General features: G+C 41.6%; 1 protein-coding gene across 1 annotated transcript in view; it reads left to right on the top strand.

The window, feature by feature from the left end:
- The window catches only part of FAM21 (Family with sequence similarity 21), a 28,955-nt gene extending 12,843 nt beyond the window's left edge, over positions 1-16,112 (top strand). The window contains exons 8-13 of the mRNA XM_071586868.1: positions 2,448-2,660; positions 3,280-3,485; positions 6,767-6,969; positions 8,537-10,244; positions 12,826-13,885; positions 15,631-16,112. Coding sequence (XP_071442969.1) covers positions 2,448-2,660; positions 3,280-3,485; positions 6,767-6,969; positions 8,537-10,244; positions 12,826-13,885; positions 15,631-15,779 — 3,539 coding nt within the window. The 3' untranslated portion in view covers positions 15,780-16,112. The remainder of the gene's footprint in view (positions 1-2,447; positions 2,661-3,279; positions 3,486-6,766; positions 6,970-8,536; positions 10,245-12,825; positions 13,886-15,630) is intronic.
- Positions 16,113-21,876: the final 5,764 nt, after the last annotated feature.

The raw sequence follows: 21,876 nt of genomic DNA, 5'->3' as shown, positions 1-21,876 counted from the left end.
TTTCAAACCATTTAATGCTTCTACGTTCCATTTTCTAACTCGCCGCCCCTGCCTTATCCTTTTGAAACAGACACTACATTTCATAACAACTAAATTGTGGTCAGAGTCCGCATCCGCTCCCGGGAAGCTGTGCGAATTTATCACACTGTTCCTAAACCTGTGTCTAACCAGGATATAATCTAGCTGATACCTTTCTTAGTCATCTGGCGTTTTCCATGTATACCTGCGTCTTTTGTGGTGTCTAAACCAAGTGTTGGTGATGACTAGCCCCTGTCTCCTGCAGAACTCAACTGCTTTCTCCCCGCGGTCATTCCTCGTGCCTTAACTGTAGTCCCCGACCTCATCACCATCTCTTCCTTTGCCTACCGTCGCATTCCAATCCCCGTCACTATCAAATGTTCCCCTGCAGGAACACACGCGATTATGTCATCTAACTGATCGTATATCATATCGACCTCTTCTTCGTTATGGTTTCTCTGTGGCAGGTGTACCTGAATAATAACCAAGTTCGTCGGTTCTGCTTTTATCTCTACTAGTAATAATCTATCCGTTACCTGCTCTATGTTGACTACGCTTCTTCCTACCTCTTCATTTAATACTATGGCAACGCCTCGTTGGCTCTCGTCTCCGCCGCTGTATAATATTCTTTAATTATCACTCCAGTAATCCCCGCTATCTTTCCATCTCACCTCGCATAGACCTAAAATATTCATTTTTCCCCTTCCCATCTCTCGCTTAATATTTTCCAATTTTCCTGTCCTCATAATTATCCTAACATTCCACATTTCTATTCTAACTAACTTGGTCTTCTTCTCCTGCGTCTTTTGTCCTGCTGCTGCTGGTTTTCCCTTGCAAGGGTTTCGTGGGATGACGACCGCGGAAGCCTTGCCTCCCCCGCTGCCGGGCACGACACACGGCCGATTGGGCCGAGCCCTTTAGTTGCCAGGACTCAAAATCTCTGTATTATCCATCATATAAATCTTGGGAAAGATAATTGAGGTGGATTCCCGTTGCCTTCCTCAATAGTGTTTTTTACGTGACACCATCACTTACTGGCCGCCCCACTGGGGTCGGATGCCATTGCAGCCGCCTCACTGAGGAACAGACGCTGCGTGGACTACTTTTCCTGGATAGGATGTAAGTTAATAGGGTGTAAATGGATGGGAAAGGTAGGAGCCTACAATCGATAAAGATTGGACGGGCAGATGAAATTCACGAAGACTGGCACTTGGAAGAATCCGATGGGATGAGTGTAGGATTTTGAAGAGGGGAAACTGAAGAGAGGGTAGAGCTGAGAACTTGTGTGGTTTTGTGTCAGCTCTTAAATAAATACTAGATTACCCTAAATGAATGCTTAACCCCTCTATGGTGACTGATATTATCTCTACAACAAAGAGATCCCCCAATTTAATTAACATGGCCCAAAATATTCTTAGGCCCCATTTTACAAAAACTCATTCTTTATCTCTGCGTTATTTCCTTTTCCTCCGTTCACCTCTCTTTCCTAGCATTCCACCCTCAATTACTGTCCAGCATTCTATTTCGTATCAGTAACTCCTGCATTCTTCAAATTTCTCCCTGCGACTATCTCTTGCCCTTCCCCTACCATGCATGTAACTTCATTTGTTTCCCTTTCAATCCATTTTATTTTACCCATTCCTCTGTGCTTTCCTGTTTTGAATACTCCTATCTATTCTTATCCTCCTGCCTCGGGGGCCAAGTTTCTGAACTATTAGGAACTATGTGCCGTTATAAAGTTGTTGCTAGTCTTTTCTTTAATTTTTACTTGGGCACCTTTCATCTGCTCCCACCCCTTAAACACTTCATTACCTAATGCAATTCTTCTTTTAATGTTCCCGCCACGGTATGCATCCTCCACCTAAAGACCTTTGAAGTAGGCGAACTGTTTGACTTGTTCTGGTTTGTGCCTCCTTTGTTCAATGTCCTGATAGCATTCCGTTTTCCCAAGAACCTTTGTTTTGATACAATTAATTTTCATCCCTTATATGTCACACTGATTCTGCAAGGTGTTCAGTAACAATTCAAACCCTTAGGCTGATGGGCCAAATATTTAATAATATAATAATACATTTTATTCATCCAGTGATCAAGTTGTTACAACTGTTACACGTGATGTACATAAGACACGTCAGGGGAAAGTAACGAAATACATACAATGGATACAAGACACATATCAGGCATTATCAAGAAATTCAGCAATTGAATGAAACATTTTTAATTTTAAGAACCTAACTAGACTTGACTTTAAATGCAGCCACACTTTCATGGCAGCCTCAATCTCAGCTGGGAGTTTATTATACTAAAGTTTAAGGCCCATAATTGACTTGATTATCATCTGCAGATCTGACTGAGATAAATAATTTACTTTATTTTAGCGTGTTAAATTTTAATTTGTGTGCATTCATAGGGAGGTTGATTTGTTGCAGACAAACCTCCAGCCTACAAAGGGACGAGTGATGAGACTACCGCAGTGTCGTCTCGGCATAGCAAAGGAGATATTTTTGGCGATAATGATGATGACCAAGACGTGTTTTCCCACATCCTGGCCAAAGCAAAACCACCCAATCAGAAGCAGGAAACTACTCAGGAGGTTACACCAAGGAAAAAACCTGGAAGTGCCCAGGGAAAGGACTTGAAAGGTAGCAGGGTTGTATATTTATTACAGGATACGTAATTATGTAGGTACGAAACATAAATGAGAAGATTTATTTTGCCATTCAAAGGAAAAAACACTGCAGGGAGAAGAAGGTGATGTAAATGAAAGGTGGTATGCAATGGATAGTTCTTTATTTTGGGAATGGCATAATTGTATTGGAACAGTGACCTCACCAGATAAACAGGGGATTAAAAAAAAACCTGAGTTAATTAAAACCTAAATGCTTATTACAAAATTCAAGGGGAAATAAGAATGATAATAATAATATTAATAAAGAGCATAAACTTCATGATTTTCAGAACTACACTGAAGAAAAGAACAAAAAAGGTCTTCATACTTATGTCTTAAGTTCACATTTCTTGCAAAATTTTAAGCTGCTATTTGGTTCTTTATGTCTTTTAAATTTATTTTTGTATTTTATAAATGTTGACTGCGGAACACAATTTAAAACTCAACAGCTGTTGCATAATTGAAATAAAATCTATCAAAAAACTCATGTAATAGCAGCAACATAAATTTTTAACCCTTCAGATTCATTTACAATTGTAAAAAATAATCATTGGATTGATTAACTCTTGTTTTCTTCTTACTTCACGAAAAAGGTGCTAGGGCAGAAGATGCTGTTGATTCTTGGCTTTTTGGTGACGAGGCCGACCTGGACGACCCTCTGTGGAGCGTCGACACCATCTCAAAGAAGGACAAGATATTTGAGAGTGATGAAGAGGCGGGAGAGGCTGCTCGGGGTGGATATGGCCCCTCCCAGGGAGATGAGGCCGGGAGCCAAGGCGGCGCGCCTCCCCAGCCAAAGGTTTGCTTGCCATTGCTGAGACTGTAGTCTGGATACTCCCTCTTGCCTTTGCCCCAGGTTTTATTTTTGAAAATTGTGAGACTTAAGAACTGAATGAATTAGAGCAAAAGTGTAATTTTCTCTATCTTTTAGACCTTAAATATGTACAGTACAACTTAATGATTTTGAAATTCAAATGGCAAAAAAAGTTGGACTTAAAAAAATATCCAGTGTAATGCAAAATGTGAATTATATAGCTTAGAAAAATTTCCCACAGGTCCTTATTATTGTTATTGGTAATCTACCGTGTAAGGTAGGTGTTGAATGGACACAAGCTACCAAATTTATTTTTTTATTTATTTACACAATTACGTTGCAATTAGGCGATTCTCCTGGTAGCAACGGTCAAGTTTGGTCACAGCTCTTAGAACGAAAATTACATACGGACACATATAAAAACAGATAAGAGACAAAATATTTTTACATACAATGGCACTTCAACATCACATACAAACAAACTTCCACATCACATACAAACAAACTTCCACATCACATACAAACAAACTTCCACATCACATACAAACAAACTTCCACATCACATACAAACAAACTTCCACATCACATACAAACAAACTTCCACATCACATACAAAATACCGTCCACATCACATACAGACAATATTTTCATATCTACAATGAAGTTTATTACCCAGTGGCTGCTTTACATTTATACTTAAAACTTCTAAAATTGGATGGAAAGGGCTCAAACAAACCTCCAGGCAGCTGGGTCCAATCAATTATAGTTCTCATTGAACGCCACTAGGGCTTATTACTCAGGAATTAACCTGATTTGTAGCTACACCAGACCCAGAGGGCCGTGCGTATGGTTTAGCATGAGACATCAGACCAGTTAAGAGTATTTTTTCTTATTTGTTTTTTGAGTCCTTATTTTTATTTTGAAATTATGGTCGTTTTTTCCCTTCAAGTTAGGCTTTTCTATCCCTTTCCATAAATCTTCCCACGCTTCGTCCTTTTTAACAATTCTATACATCGCACCTAACCTACTCCTTTTTCTTTTATTTTTCAAACTCTCCCATTACAGTATATCTAACATTTCTGTGACACTATCTGTTCTTTTGTGCCTTCTGAGTACATATCTTGCTGCCTTTCTTTGAACTTTTTCTATCTTTTTAATATGTCCCACCTCATGGATCCCATACTATGGAGGAGTATTCTAGGATAGGGATAACCAGTGCCTTATATGCTTTTTCTTTTGTGGCTATGCTACTTCCTTTTAAATTTCTCATCACCCAATGCAATGCTTTAAATACCTTCCGTATCAAATTATCTACTTGGACTCCCCACCCAAGATCCCTAGTTAAATAAATGCCTAAATATTTGCATTGACAAGTACATGGGATTCTTTCTCCAAAGAGGGTGTAAATTTCCTAATTTCCTTTTCTGCATTCTTTTTATTTGAAAAATTTATATGCTTACTTTTACTTATATTAATACCCATATTATTATTTGTAACCCAGTCACCAAGGCGATCTATGTCATTTTGTAGTATTACGAGGTCATTTATATGCTCTATCCGTCTGTATATAATGCAATCATCAGCAAAGAGTCTTATTTGGGAATGTAAATTGTTTGGTAGCACGGTAAATGGTTCAGCAAGCCCTCTTTTTGTTGACCATAAAATTATGATGGCATTTTTTCTGTACTACCCTTATTTACCAAGTAGATTGACTTGGTTTATTGACTTGACTTTGATAAATTAATTTTAATGGTTTGATTATGAGGGGGGGGAGTATAAGGAATGAAATCACAGATTGGACAAATGCATTAAATGTAATGGAGATTACTTTGAAAGTTATTTGGTTGTTTAGTTAAAAAATGAAATGCATAGCTTTAAAAAAAATTATTGTGGTTATTTATGGGAACCCCCTCATATGATGGAGGGTATTGTAAGAGTGGGAAAAGAATTCAGAATTAACGTGAATGCAGGAAAGGCAAGAGTGTGGAGAATAAGTGGAAAGGAAGCAGTCGTTGACCTATCCATAGCAGGAAGAACTGTTGAGCCGGTGAAATCATTTGAGTGTTAGGGAAGCGTGGAAGTGAAAGACTGCACCTGGGAAATAAGAAAGAGGGTGTCTATGGGCATGAAAGTTTTTGGAAAGGCGAGGGGACTTTTGAAAGCAAGTAAAATTCAAATCTAACCAAGAAAGAGATTTTCAAAATGTTTTGTTTCGAGTTTGGTGTCTCAACAGCAGTGCAACATGGATGGATGAGAAGGAAGTTGAGAAGTGCCCAAAAATATTGAGAAGTGTGATTGTGAAGAAAGATGCTGAAGGTAAAGAAGGCAGAGAAATGAGAAAGTGACGTTGAGAATAGGAGAGGGAAGGAAATTGGTGAGAGAGATAGAAAAGAGAAACACATTTGGGCGTATGTTATCTGATATTGCTTGCTTAGAAGAGTGAAAATTGAAAGGGAGAGAGAGAGGGGAAGATAAGGGATTGGAGTGTCCATGGGATGAGATAGGCAGAAGAAACTGGCAAATGGAGGAAGATGTGGAGGAGTGAGTGCGGTGGAGAAGGTTCAGTTGTAGCCTCTCGAAAGACTGTTCCTCTTGAAGGAGAAATATGCTTACCCGGGAATTTACTGTTATTAGGGTAAATAGAATAAATATTTGAAAATAACCCTGCCTGTGCATTAAATGGTGGTAGATTTATAGGTGTAAATTCTGTAGAGATTTCATAAATTTCCCATCCTGGAGCCTAAGGCTGTTGTCTGAAAGGCTACAGTCTGCCGCTTTCGCCTGATTGTGGGGGACAATAGCCTTCCATGATTTAGTTTCCATGAAATCATGCAGCATAGGTATCATGCAGGTTGGAATGTTGACCCCTCTGATCAGCAACTTAATCCCCCTTCCGCTGTGCTACGTTTCAATACTATTTTTTTTATCAATAAATATCCCCATCATATTTAAAATTTCATTTGTGTAGGGAATAAAAATGTGGCTCTATTAACTCGGTTTGTTAAAATTTCCAGGCCATGCTCTTGAAAGGATTACTAAAAATTATCCATATTCTTATTTCTTTTAAATTCATTAAACCTCAATAAGTATTTACTTGCTATAAATTTGAAGAAAATTTCAGTTCAGTCTTTGTAGTATTAATTGTTGCAACCATTTATGTGGAAGCTACAATATAGCATAGTGAAAGAATATTGCTGCAATGATTAGGTCATTGGCAGCCTGTGAAAAAATGCCAAATGCGTGAAATGCATGTTTTTTCTTTTCAGTTGCCAATAGGGGCGCGTTCATTTTATGCCGGAGGGATTGACCCATTTGCTCTTGGAAAGAAACTGACAAAGGAGCTGGAAGATAAACAGAAAATGCAAGACAGAGAGAGTGATGATGATTTGGGAAAGGTGGATGTCAGTCCTAAAATAGCTGTTCCCGAAAGAAGTGATGATGCATTGGGTGAAAACTCAGAAAAGAAGAGGTAAGTGCTTGAGGTGGTGTGACACATTCACCCCTCTCGTCAGGACGGGCTCTCATAGGCTGTCACTTATTGTAGATAGCTTACATGCTTCCGTTGTATTCCCTTTCAGAGATTGTTGTTTAGTAAGACTTAGGATTTCCCCGCATAAATGGAGAATTCTCTTGTGCAGTTGTGTATTGCATTTATTATTAAAGTTGCATGTTTACTCGCATTGTTCCTTCATGCATGAAATGTGTATCACAGTAGAAGCTCATAAACCTGGCACTCTAAAGCTGGAATCATCAAAAATCTTGCACTTTTTAAAATCCACACATTTGATATCTAGTTTCTGGGTTGATCATCCTGCTTGTATAGCTGTCGGCAACCTTTTGGTGTTGCATGCCCGAGTGGTTGGTTTCAAAGTGTCCATATCCATACCCTGTAGTCAATGTTCCAGAATTGCCAAATCCTCATTTACCTGAAACTGAGCACTCAAAGGATCAGATTGAGACTCTTCATGGGCCATCGAATGCAGCTATTGTGCTAGATGTATTAACTATTAATAAGTGGTTGATCCAATCACCAAATCAACAACATTTGAAAATTTCCATGCATTGCATAGTGTGAATGTTAATTCAATGGGTGAGCATTTAGTTTTTGAAATTTTGGGGCATGGGTGGGTTGCAAACTGAATTTGTTCCCATATCTTTCTAAGTTGAAAACTTTGATTGGTCACCATGAATAGTGCTGTGGTGAGTGTTTTGAAACTTACCTCAAGATCATGATGCATCATGGTTGGGTGGCATAATGGAAAGGGCATTGCATTATGGGCGGTGACCCCACGAGTCACCGCCCAATGTGTCGGAGGGTGTGTATGGGTCACTGGCAACATTGGGCTCCGAGGCACCATTCAAAAGGTGGAAGTAACGCTGCATGAGGACCCATTCCCTGGCTTCTCCCCCCCCCCTCCCATTTTCTATCCCTCTTGGAGCCACGAGTCAATGATCCGACCTCCTCCCAAGTTCCTCACTCTTGGACAATGCTGTGGGTCATCCACCAAACCCCTCCCGAGCACCGCTGGCCTGCCCTCCCTGGGAAATTCTCATCCCGAGCACCGCTGGGCTGCCTTGTCCAATAGTTGACCAGTTGTGTGTGTGAGCTGGATTAGCCATGCTCACACCTCGTTCTCTTTTTTTGATGGTTTTATATTTCATTTCTTTGGTTTTTTCTATTCTCTTATCATTATCTTCTTGAGACTTATTCTTTGGGGACATTTCGGCTAGGGGCCTTCATGTTAACCGTTTCATTAACCTTGGCACAAAAAAATCACAAGTAATATGTCTGAATACAAGTTGAGAAAAATGTGTAATCGCAAGCAACCTTTAAAGTACTGTTGGAACTAGTGCGCAACACAAATTGCCCAGCATCAGCAAAATCTGACACTTCACCCTCTTCTCCTCGCTTGTTCTGTGAAATGATGCTCATTACGCAAGGTTCCTCGGCATATATGTACATACACATGAGACTTTTCTTAAAGTCACCATTGCCTTTCCTTGACTCAAATGACCTTTCAATTAATCTTTTTCAGTGTTTCAGAGGCCAAGCATTCCCCTGATTCGGAATCTCTCTTTGACGGAGAGGGTGAAAGTGATGATCTCTTTGCCCCGGTGAGCACCAAAGCAAACAAGGCAAAGGATGCGACCTCGGGCAATAAGGGTGATTTGTTTGATGGCAGCATATTTGCCCACCAGAAGGCTCCTGTGTTCTCAACCAAGTTCGATGACAAGCAGAGAAAATATGATAAGAAAACACCATTCGGTGATGTTGACTGCAGTAAAAATTTATTTGGTGACTTTGCTTCAGATGATGACGATGGTATTTTCTCAAGTGCAAGCACCCTGAAAGCACAGCCTTCCACACCTAAACTCCCGCCCCCGAAAGGGAAAAAGGCATCTATTGATTCATCTGACCCTCTCTTTGATGATGGCCTCGGGAAAGATGAAGAATTGTTTCCAGGATTGCTGAGGGAAGACATTTTCTCTGAAAAGGAAGTAGATGATGATTTATTCTCGGGCTTGATGAAAAAAGAGGAAGGTAAAAGTGTGAAAAACAACAAGAAAGAGTCTTCCAATTTAATTAAGACTGAGTTTCAAGTTCCTTTAAGTGGTGATGGTGATAATGTTGGAATTGGAGATACTAAAAACATTAGCCATGTAAAGAAAACTTCTGATACTTCTGATAATCTGTTTGGCCCCGAAGATGTAATTAGCACCAAGAAGAATGATGCCAAAGCTTTGAAGAAAACTGAAGCACCTCGTGACTCGAAAGAAAAACGTACCTCTCACAGAAAAAATAAAAGTGAAACGGATGACATTTTTGGGAGTACCGAAAGCAAACCAAGCATGCTTCCTGGTGCCAAGAGCGTGACTGGTGTCCCAAGCATTGATGTATTGTCGAGGATAAGTGGGGAGGATGGGGCGATTGCCGAGTCCAAATCATATAGCAAGTCTGAAAAAGGATCAAAGCTTGAAAGCCTGTTCAATGATTTGAATGAAGATGATGATAGCAATTTTTTGAGCAGTAAAAAGCATATTCCTGGCAAGTCAGTTCAACCTCCTCCACCCCCCCTCGTCGAAGCTAGCAGTGTGACCAAGAAAATGAATGGCAAAGACCTCTTCACGGAAGTTGACAGTGATGGTGATGACCAAAAGTTTTCAACGCCCAAAGGAGGAAAAATCAAGGCTGATCCCCTGCATGTAAATGACCCACTGGGTCAGGAAGATGATTTATTTTCAGTTGAGAAGGCAACACCTTTGCTGTTGGACGAGGAACCCTTGGTCTTCTCTTTTGATTCCGAGAGAAAAAAGACTGAACCAAGCCACAACAAAGGCAGCAGCAAAGTGGACGCCGTAGTTCCTGGCAAAGGTCGCATTCTGGTTGGTGAGGATGGTGCCGTACCAAGCGCCGGGAGCGGAGCACGCAAGTCACCTCCCAAGACGCTAAATCTAGAGAAGGTGATCCCATCACCCAAACCAGCCAACAAAGTTGTCGATTTGTGCGATGATTTCCGAGGCTCCAATGACGGGGAGGATGACAAGATTGTTCAGGCGTGGATGAAAGGTCATCCCCCGCCTCTGAGGGACTCCAAGGTCGAGACAGCCACAGACGATGACATCACACCTGGCTACACCCCTGCTAAGCCGTACAATGATTTTGGACCTCCCAGGAATGATGACCAGGAATCTTCTTATTTTGCAGATATACCTTCGGCATCCTTACTTCATAGTCATGGAAAGGTAAGATTTATGTTTACTGACTGCATGTCTGTAGTTTTAGTGCTGCGTATGGTGATATAATTTTGAATAAACTGACTTTTCATGGAGGTACAGATTAATGGTAAATGCAAGAGAACTAAATAAATTGTAAATGAAATGATTTACTCTGACACTACTGACAGATATTTAAGAGCTAACCCGGCAAGGCCTCATTGCACATCAAACTGGCTTGAACATTTCCCTGTAACACATATGCATGCTGAGAAGTGTTATGTTTTTAATCTTTTTTCCCTAAATTATCAATTTTATATTCGCATAAAAATATATCAAATGTAAAAAATATCTTATATTTCTCTGTAACATTTCAAAATGTAAAAATCATTTGCCTTGATCTTAGAGTGGTGTGAGAAACTATTTTTTTCCTACACTAAACTGTTTTTGTTGGGAGCTGTGGTGGTGGCCACAATTCATTCAGATGACATATAAGGTCTGTTCAAAAAAAGATGAGAATGTTTGAATAAATGATTGATTTTATTAGTGTCCCTTTAATCGTGCTGATCAACTTCAAAATACAGCCCTTTGGCCAATGCCAATACGCAATGCTCCAAATATTTTCTCCAACTTTCGAATACTGCATGGGATTTTGTTGCATGTCTTTAATAATTTCAAATCTACTTCCTTTCAAGATGTGTGCTACTACTGCAAAGTATAAAAGAGAACAAATTACCAGGAAAAAATAATAGAAGAAAAATACAATGAACCATAAATAAATGACAATGATGGGAGTAAACTCGATAGGATGGGAGACTGCTGAAAAACCAATTCCAAAACTTTGAGCTTCTGACATGATATTTCCTTCACTGTAAATATGATTATTGGCTTACGGCATAATGCTTCTTTTCTACGAGATGTGAAAGAGCTGCGCACAAGATTTATTTTTACTTGTCATTTCTACAGTTATTTTTATTTGTCTTCTTGTGGATTTTTTTGTTCAGGGAGCTTAAAACTTTTGCTCAAATAATATTGAACTTTGCAAAAAAAATTTCAAATAATGTGTCTGAACACTATTTGGGAAAAAAGTGTGATCACTAGTGGCACTGAGATGGTAGCGAAATGAGTGCTTCGCTCAAACTGTAATTGCAGGCATATAACCATTCTGGGAATCACCTTCTCCCTGTCACTCTTTAAAAAAATTTTGCTCATTTGGCGATTTGTTTTTGGGGCCAATATTTTCGCTCATTATGAGAATTACTCACTTTGCGAGGTGCTGGTTAAGTGACGTTACACTGCACTGGCCCATGAGATGCATTTCTTTAAACTCCAAAATGTACTCTAAAACCTTGTTATGGGCCGAGGGTATATGGGCCCGACTGCGTCCTATAAGTCGCAAGCCTATTCACTGGGAAAAATACTTTCTTTTAAGCATTTATTCCCTCCTCGAGCATAGAAAATGGTTTTCTTTATTACAAATGTCAAAAATTAAACAATTGTATCTCTCATAGTAAACTTGGAGTGTCAACCGTAAGTAGTGCATGTGTGATAGCATTGTTCAGTGTCTGGTAAGGCTCTTTCTATTCAGTCTGCATATCTGCTTTTACACACATAATTAAGTGTCGCAAAATAATCCGATGTAAAGGCCAATTTGGTGGTTTTATGGTTGTTTGCGAGAGAAATTAATTTAAAAAAGTTGAAATTAGAATAACCTCATGGGATCATCAGATTGTCAGCCAGTATGCATTTACATGTAAACACAGTACCTGCATTTAAACTTAAAGACTACAATCAAGAAGTTATGCTTCAGAACATGGAAACGGGGCAGGTGGAAGGCATTTTGGCATGTACAAAGCATGAGGAACATGTTAAGAACTGGATGATGAATCACAAGAAGAGCAGGATTACTGTTTCAGCAAAAATGATTATAATTGATGCTATAAATCAGCAATAGGGATATATATTGCTGATTTTTATAGGACAACATCACTGTGCAAGGTATTCATTAGGAGAAATGATTTGTGAATGCATAATCTAACTACTACTGCACAAAAACTGCCACCATACGTAAGAAATGTTGTAGCATTCCACAAATACAGGGGGTCTTCGAAAGAAATAGTCTTTGCTAAAGTGCAATCAGTTCAAGACCCAGAAAATTGAGTCAGCAAAAATCCTTCCTCCCTTTTTCCATCCCAACACTGATAAACGGTTTTCAGATGATCCATTGCTTTAGTGCTTAGGTTCGAATCCTGTAGATGGCAGATCTTTTTCAGTGGTATCCCGATCCCTAATTGGGGCGCTTTGTGGAGAGCACTTTGAGTGAGAATGCTCTCCGTCGGATGGGATGTTAAACTGCAAATCCTTTGGTGCCTTTTGTTAAGAGTAGGATAATGCCGACGCCAGGTTTCTCTCCATCCTTCCTCCTTGCCCATCTATCCCTAATGGTGTATTGACCTCACCTGTCGGTTGCCTCCCCTAAAAGCTACGAATACTACTCCATTGCTTTACTAAAGGTGAGCTTCTCCTGCACATATCAAAGTTAACTTCAAGGCTGATTGCTGTGGTATTTGGTGGTTTTGAACTTGAAGGGTCATGTCGATTTTATTTTCAGGAGAGAGCCAGGATCCAAAGTCACAGGAGACCGCCATCGCGAAAGGTCAGGAAAGGTTCGGCAGTCAGTGTGGACCCTCTTCCAGTCGCTCCCATGGATGAAGGGAAACCCGAGCCACCATTGAGTTCCATTGCCACACTGCCATCTCGAGACTCTGTGGAGGAAGACAGGGGCTCCCAGGGGACAGTGGAGGAGTGGAGCACCCCAGAGGCAGCCCTGGCATCCCCTCCCCCCACCCTCCCGCCCACCATCACCTCGACGCCCCCGCCCCTCAGCAACCCCCTCTCCCCATCCACTGACGAGGAGCAGGACTTCTTTGACGTCCTCCCCATTGGCCACTACCCCCCTCCTCCCCCCGTGGGCCCCTCCTCCTCCTCATTGCACCTCTCCCCCTTTTCAGATGCCCTCGGTGCAGTGGAGGACCTGTGGGACAAGGATGATGGTGCCCTCTTTGAGGATGCCCAGCCCATGGAGCAGGGTAGTGTGGGGGCGGCATTGTGGGGAGCCAGCACACTACTCTCGGACACTCCCGATAGTGACGCTGGCTGGACGCCCACCGAGGACGGAGGGGGACATGAGGGTGGAAGCAGGAGAGGCAAGGCATCGGTGAGGGGAGGGGTGGATGAAGGAAAGTCGAATTCCCAGGTGGCCCGCAGCCCAGCCAGTGGAAAAGCCGAGATAGAGGAGGAGAGCATTTTGCCAAAGAAAGTGAAAAAGTCACAGGGGAAGCAAGAATTAGGGAAGCTGGACGATGACCTGTGGGGCAATGGATTTAGTTCAAGGCTCACGGATGACATTTTTGCTGAAGATATGGATTCCACGCAAACTGGTGATTTTGATGATCTCTTCCAAGGGCAGGGAGGAGATCTGTTTGGTCCCAGCAGAGTGTCAGCTGCTGTGCAAGAGCCTAAAAAGGTGGCAGTGGGGAATGCTGGCGACAAGAGCATGGGGATGGGGAAATCACTGTCCAAATTGGATTCAAAATCCAAAGCACCAGTGTCACTCTTTGATGATGATGATGACACAGAAGACCTCTTCTCACCACATTCCAGTCAGCCAGGTGAGTTGTGGCAAGTTTGTTAACCATTAAAATCAATTGGAAATATGAAATGTACGGGACCTATCCAAGAGTTTTGTGCTATGCAAACTTTGTGCTATTGAAATTCAATTAGAATTGGGAATTAGAATATATAACTGTAATACAAAAGCACTAAATTTGCATAATCCAAATGGCACAATGCATTTTAGCAATAAAAACATACACTTTAAAATTAAACTTTCGTGTTTTTACATTGATAACAAGAGCCTGCTGCCATCTTTGATCCACTTAAAAAAAAGTTAGTAATTTCTGGAAATGGTTATGGTGGTTGTTATGTTATTTGGTCTGAATTTCAAAAAATCTGTGGACACATTTTCATTACCCACCAATGTCAACGACACTAGGGGAGGTCAATGGCACAGCATCCCAATCATCGCCTCCTGCTACTAATACATTCATGATTTCTGTGCTCTTGATTCATCGCGCCCAACACAATACTGAATAAATGGCAAGTATTCTCTTGTAGTTCTGCAGTAGGATTCCTATAATCATAGCCATTTGCCGGCAGGGGATATGAAAATCCATCAGAGCGAAAGCAATTTGCTATTGCGTTTGAGGTTACTAATCTCCAAGTGGCAATCAGCAAATAAAAGGATTCCAAAAGATTCATGGGCCAGCTTTCCTCATTTGTTTAAATATTAAAAGGATAATACTGGATTATTAACTTTTGGTAATGGCAAATAATTTTTTTAGTGATACCCTGATCACATTGCTGCAAAGCAATTTTTATGATTAGTGCCGAACGGTTCAATTTAATACAGCCTACTCATATTGAGATGTGCGCCTGCCTGATTTGCTGTGTATTGCACCCACAACTTCTCTACTTTTGTTCAAGTTCTCTGAACGTAAATGCCAATGTTCAACTGGAGCATTCTGGGGTCACATACAAATCCTCATGTTTTTGCCTTTTCACTTCTAGTGACATTGCGTATTGCTTATGCAATTTCTTAGCAATTGTCCGATTACCTGTTTTCCACCAAGTTACTAATTCACCATTAAAAATATCGTGAAAGAGGAGATCATTGCTTACAGATTACTGTATTGTTCACTCAGCCAACTTCTCAGTCTGAAGGGAATCGGGATGGTTGGTGGAGTGGCTAACATACCGGCTTCCCATCCAGGAGGCCCAGGTTCGAATCCTGGAGACAGCAGATATTTTTCAGTGGTATCCCAATTCCTATTTGAGGTACTTTCTGGAGAGCACTTTGACTTGGTATGCCATCCATAAACTGTGGACCACTTGGTACCTTTAGTTTAGAGTAGGCTAATGCTGACGCAGGCTTTCTCGCCACCCTTTCCCATCCGTCCCTAATGGCACAAATGACCTCACCAGTCAGTCGCCTCCCCTATAAACTTCTACTACTGAAGATAGGAATCAACTGAGTGTTTAGGATTTCAAGACGTAGGGGTCAGGAGAGATTTGGGAAAACTCTTGCGCAAATGACAAGAATGTGCTTCACTTTCAAACCCTTCCCTTGTACGAAAGGGGGCAGTTTCTCAGAAGTGCTTTCTATGGCAACAAAGGGAAATGTCGGTGTGGTCTTCCCAGGGAAGCGAGCCATGTGAGCAGACATGCTCCCTTGGCAAACTAAGTTGGGGAACCGATAAAAGTTCACATTTGTGGCCAAATGCCTCTTATCTTTGCAGTCCTTTTACCACATAGTGGGAGATTGCTTTGCGTATACATCTCATACTTTACTTTGCAGCCCCCAAGAAAGGGTCAGCTACAGCACGAAAGGCATCCACTACTAAAGCTGTTGCCCCGGAGCAACCTGTGAAGTCATCCCTTCTTAAAGTTGCTGCGAATGATTCCATTTTTGAGGACCCTCTTATGGTTTTGAAAAGGAAAGAGTGATGCCATCTTCGTCATTTGTTTTTAAGTAGTGATGTTCACAAAAAGTTGTTTTGTAAATATATATTTCACTGTAAGTGATGTTTTCCAAAACCATGTTCTCAGCATTAAATATTTATGTTATGTGATAAGTTTTGATGTAAGAAGTATTGCAATGTATGTATTATTTGTCATATATTTTTGTTAAGATGTATTTCATTCATGAAGGTTTCATTCTCATGTATTGAAAATGTTATAATCATTGTCATAGATTGAACTGTTACTGCACATACTGTTACGTCATGTTCAAATTGTAAAATTTTACGTGTATACAAATAATAATTGTTATTAATCGTTCATTGTTGTTAATTTGATACTTTTAAGTAGTGTGTAATAATACAAAAATGTAAGGAAGAATTGATATGAGAACCTGTGTATTTTTCAAGTTTGTTCGGCTATCTTGTGAGTAAGAAAGGGCAAATTATACAAATAATACAAATTTATTCCCTTTATCAATTTTTAACTCATTTACTTTTGAATTTAACTAATTAATTTGTGAAAGGCAGAGCAGATTTAACATTACATAAAATTAGCTGAGACTGACTACAGGTAGAACAACCAGATCTAAAACCAGGCCATAGACGGGCAGGATGAGGGAGGTCAGAAAAAGAGGGACTGCACAATGGTAATATATATTTACACATGCAAACAGATGTGCCTCACATGTGCGTGTGTACATACATATACAAGGGGGGGCCCAAAAGTAACGGGAATCGGGCTGCGGTGGGGAGCGAGAGTGGGGGAAGCCTTTGTTCGGCCGGTCGTATGTCAGGCTCACGCCACCTGCGTCAGTATGCGCAGCGCCGTCGCTGTGACTGGATCGGTCCGTCCGTTATAGCTGTTTCAGTGAATCAAGTATTTTCATTTCGGTGAAGAACGTGATGGCGGATTATCAAGAGCAATGCCCTGCAGTGAAATTTTGTTTCCTGTTGGGGAAATCGGCCGTGGAAACTATTGTAATGCTCAAGACTGCTTATGGGAAGCTACCCTAAGCAAAACCAGAGTCTACGAGTGGTTTACACGTTTTATTTTATTTATTTATTTTATTTTAAAACATTGTTTACATACAGCAGTAGCACCATTTTACAGTGAAAAATATGACAAACATGGAAGAGGACAAAAGACAATAACAGCATAGCAATAACAACGAGAACCAAGCATGGACCGGGAAAAATTTTAATTTACTGAAAGGTGGGATAAAGCTTGGGTGGTGAAGTTGTTGCATGATAAATTATAAGGATCGACAGTGTGAGGGAGTGAATTTGGAAGGGATGAGAGGCGAAATAGTAAAGGTGAGCGCTTGGTGAGAGATATCCTAGGAATAGGCAGATGGAGGAGGGAGTGGGTGTGGGTGGATCGGGTTGGTCTCGTGAAGTTGAAGAAAGATAGCAGTTCAGGGCAATCAATAGCCGAGTTTAGGGTCTTGTAGAGGAGTTTTAAGTCAGCTTTAAGTCTGCAGCTTTGGCGACTAGAAATGGATAGGGAAGACAGAACAGCATTTGAGGACATATTGCGGTAATGTGGGACTCGGTGTTTGACTATTTTGGCAAAGAAGTGAGAGATGCAATCAAGGGATTTAAGGTTAGTTGGGGATGAGGTGGACCAAATGGGGGAGCAATATGATATGATGGGAAGGACAATTATTGAGAAGTACGAATGGAATGCTATTGGATCTTTAATTTCTGTGAAGCGGTAAAGAAGGCCTAGTAGGGACATTGCTTTATTTTTTAAAGTCTGTATGTGGTCGGAGTAATTTAGTTCAGGGTCAATTAAGACGCCAAGGTCTTTCATGGTTGTTACTCGATTTAAGGGAGTTGAATTAATGGAGTAGTATCAAGGGGTTTTTTTTCAGAGCAAGAGTCATGATGTTGCTTTTTCCAGGGTTTAAGTTAAGCCTCCAGGTATCACACCATAGGGAAATTTTATGTAAGGCAAGTTGAAGGTGAGTACGGTCAGAAATGTTATTAATTTGCGTGTAGATCTTGCAATCATCAGCGTAGAGAAGTGTATGGACCTGGGAGGAAAGGAGTTGGGAAGGAAGATCATTAACGAATAAATTGAAAAGATATGGCCCAAGGACTGCCCTGGGGAACCCCAGACGTGACAGGAGACCAGGAGGAAGAAGCATCCGAGAGTATCACATGCTGGGTTCTGTGGGGGAGAAAGGTAGAGAGAAGGCAAAGGAACATACCATGAATGCCGAACTGTTGGCTGAGTTTATGAAGGAGGAGTTGATGATGCAGGGCGTCGAAAGCCTTGGAGAAGTCAAGGTGGATGGCTTCAAGTTGACTTGATTTGTTTATTGCCATGACGGCGTGGTGCTGAAAGACAGTGAGATTAGTCAGGCATGATCTGCCTGGGAGGAAACCATGCTGCTGGGAAGATACAAAGGGAGAGGTGAAATAGTAAATCCTGTTGAGAATAATGCGTTCACAAACGGAAGACAGGATTGGAAGCAATGAGGTAGGGCGATAGTTTGAAACATCATTCTTGGGACCTGTTTTATGTATCGGAATGATATTAGCGCATTTCCATTGAGGAGGGAAGGTTCCTAGGGAAAAAAGCGATTAAACAAGATGGCTAAAGGTTGTGAGAGGGATGAAGGGCAATTGCGAATAAAGTTAGGGCTGAGAGCATCTGAGCCAGGTGAGCGGTGGGGGCGTATTTTGCATAGGTATTGAAAGACTTCCCGGGAGTCTGTCTGTAAGTGGGATAGGGAATGGTTTATCTTAGGAAGGAGGGAATGGACAGAGGTAATACTGAGGTTAGAAGCAGGCTGCAGGCAATCGGAAAAAAAATTTAGAAAGAGGTTGGGTCTCTCTGATCCCGCGGCATTTTTGGTGCCATAGGAGATTGCTTCGGGAATTTGAGGATGATTACGGCGCTGATTGATGAAGGACCAGAATTTTTTGGGGCTGGAGGAAATATTGGAGGAAACAGTCTGAGCGTAGTTTTCATAGTCACGGCGAATGAGGAATTTGGAATATCGGCGGAGATCAACATATGATCGGCGCATTTCCACATTAGGGACGGCCTTATGGAGATACCAAGCGCGATGTTTTGTTACCCAGGACATGTATGGTATCCTGTTTAAACCATGAGGGGAATTTTTTTGTCTTGGGCTTAACTCGAGGAACAAAGTCTTTTATGACGGCCTCAAGGACAGCGTGAAAGAAGTCCCCTCCTTCTTCAGGGGATAATGAGGAAAGGACGCTCCAGGGAATAAGGTCGAGGGAGTGGTTGACGTCCTCCAAGGGAACCTTCAACCAGGCAAGAAAGGGCTTAGATGGAGTGGGAGGAGCCCCACGGGATTTCCAGGAGCCACGGAAGAAGAAATGGGCATCAATAGACTGGTAGTCTGAGTCGAAAATATTTCTGCCGGGGGTGATTGCCTCGGGCACAGCAGTCGAGAGCTGGTAGTCCAGGGTTGCCGTATCACGGGTGCTCTTGAGACAGTGTTGTGGGAGTTGGAGCGCATTTACAAAGTGTTCTATAAAAAATTTGTCATTGGCATTGAGCGGGTGGCCGTTCGTGGGAGATTCCCAGTGAATAGATAACTTAAAATCACCCACAAGAATTACAGATCCCAGATTTATGGCCCGAAACACTGAGTCGAGGCAACTTTCAAGTACACTCAAGTCACTTGCGGAAGGACGGTAAAAACAGCCTACGAATAGTTTGTTGGCCTTTGAGGCCTTTACATGGGGTAATGATAATTCGCTCCACACAATTTCACAGTTGGTCTCTAGGTCTTTTCTTCGTTTCGAAACAAACACCGATTTAATTGCGAGTAACACTCCGCCCCTAGAGGGGCGATCTCGTCTATAAATTGAGTGAGAGCGCGAGAAGAACAACTCACTGTCACTGAAAGATGGTGCCAGCCAAGTCTCGGAGAGAGCTATAACATCAAATTTGGACAGCTCTTGGTCATGGGAGTTGCACGTAGATATTTTGTTGTTTATGGTCCGGACATTTTGGTAATACATGCTCAAGGAAGAGCCGGAGGGGCCGGGGTTAACACTCACATCACCTGAGAGGATCACCAGGAGTAGCAGGATGAGACCGTTCCCCGGGTTTGGCGGCGGGGTTGCCGGGGAGAGGCCGGCAGATCGCCGGGGCCTTGTTGGCGAGGTGACGGGGTACTGCAGGCTGACAGGCGACAAACCACCCGAGGCGAAGCCAGAAAATCTAAAGTTTCTTTAGCTGAAACAGCTGATGGGAACAGGGTCCACTTTTAACTGGGGCAATTCGTTATGTAAACTCACACCCACACGGACAGAAAAAAGCAAAAAAAGGGTCGAACTTAACCCAAAAAGATAGAAACAGACAAGAGAGAGAGGAACGCGTGACTTCAGTGTGGCGGCCTTGTTGAACTCTGAAAATTCTAATTTAAAAATCGTGAAATGTTAATTGAAGACCAACCCCATTCAAGCTGCCCTTCAGCATCAAGAACTGACGAAAACGTCGACAAAATCAATGCCCTTATTCGTGAAGACCATCGCAGAACCATTGATCAACTCTGTGAGATATCTGGAGTGTCATGGAGTTTAATTCAGAGGATTCTTTCTGAAGATTTGCATATGAAAAGGGTCGCAGCCAAATTTGTCCCTCGCCATCTCACTCACCAGCTCATACCGCCCTCTCCGTGATGCAGTTTTTGACAAAAAACGGCATGACATTGACTGTCCACCCCCTCTTCTCACCGGATTTAGCTCCCTGTGACTTCTTTTTGTTCCCCAGACTCATAAAGGACATGACAGGAAAGCATTTTGACACATCGGAGAAGGTAAAACAAAAATTGCTAGAAGGCCTAAAGGACATCTCGATAAATGAATTTCAGAAATGTTTCGAACAATGGAAGCATCATTTGGAGAAGTGAATTGTGGTCATTGGGGAATACTTTGAAGGTGGACAAAATTTAATGTAAATATATTGAGAAATAAAGAATCTATAACAACATTCCTGTTATTTTTGGGTCTTCAAAAATGAAAGCTCTTCAGTGACAACACACATATGATGTATAAACTCTGGTTGAAAACTTAAGTAAATATAGAAACAAACAAAGGACAGTCATGAATGTGTTTGATGGGCAACCCTTCGTCCTCAGAATGCCATTGTTGGGAGAAGAGTGGAGAGAATATGTCAGCTATTGAATAGTTTAAGTGGGCGATATTTAGTATGGGAGGTTGAAATATTTAAGCCCCCATATATGGGTCATCTAGCATGGTCTCACCTCAACTCTGCATTGTGGATTTGAGGGGGGTTTCAATCACCGAAACAGGTAAGTAGATGTAAAAGTTGGTGGTGGGAAGCAGCATGAGTAGGGATGGGATGATTATAGAAGGTGGCAGATTTAGTGGAGCCGTGGTGTTTATTCATGGGGAAGGGTGGTGGTGCGTTCTCTCATGCATCAGAAGTTACAGGATAGGCGGTATATAATGGTCTTTGAGGTGCAGGTGGCAAAGGAATGAATTTTGAGTCTAGGGGCTGGCAGGTTGAAAAACATGGCAGCATTTGCTGGGTGGGCGGTAACATGAGAGGGCAGAGAAGAAACCTTGTGGATTTGAAGGTGAGTTGGATGGGCATTTGAATGAGGTGGAGGGACAATGTGGCAATAGATGAGGACTGATTGTTTTGAATAATGGGGCAGAGTGCATGTGTAATGCGTTTGATTTTGTGGGTTGTGTGAAAAATGTGCAGTTTAGGTTATGGCATTTGAGGTGGTTTATTTTCAGACTAGGAGTGAACTAGGTGGAAGTTTTGAGGATTTTGTTATTAAGTAGATTTCCCAGGTACCCATGTTTCTTGAGAGAATTGTGCAGGTGGTCCATGTATTTCTATTGGGAGGGGACGTTGTTCAGAGCTGGAGGCAAAGGACTGACAAAATGGAAACTCATGGAAAAGGGATGGAGCATATTGTGTGTGGTAGGTGTAATCTGTTAAAGTGAAGTTATTCTTTGCTGGTAGTCAGTTGGTTTCATGTGGACTGAGGTGTTTACTTTATTGTCCTGTCCTCAATGTCGATATTGAGGAAAGTAATGTTTTGAGTATGATATAGATG

Source organism: Hetaerina americana, unplaced genomic scaffold (genome assembly GCF_022747635.1).
Source record: "Hetaerina americana unplaced genomic scaffold, ioHetAmer1.1.p SCAF_27, whole genome shotgun sequence".
In the NCBI taxonomy this organism is placed as follows: Eukaryota; Metazoa; Arthropoda; class Insecta; order Odonata; family Calopterygidae; genus Hetaerina; species Hetaerina americana.
The sequence above is the reverse complement of the archived record's forward strand: the minus strand, read 5'-3'. Positions and strand labels throughout refer to the sequence as shown.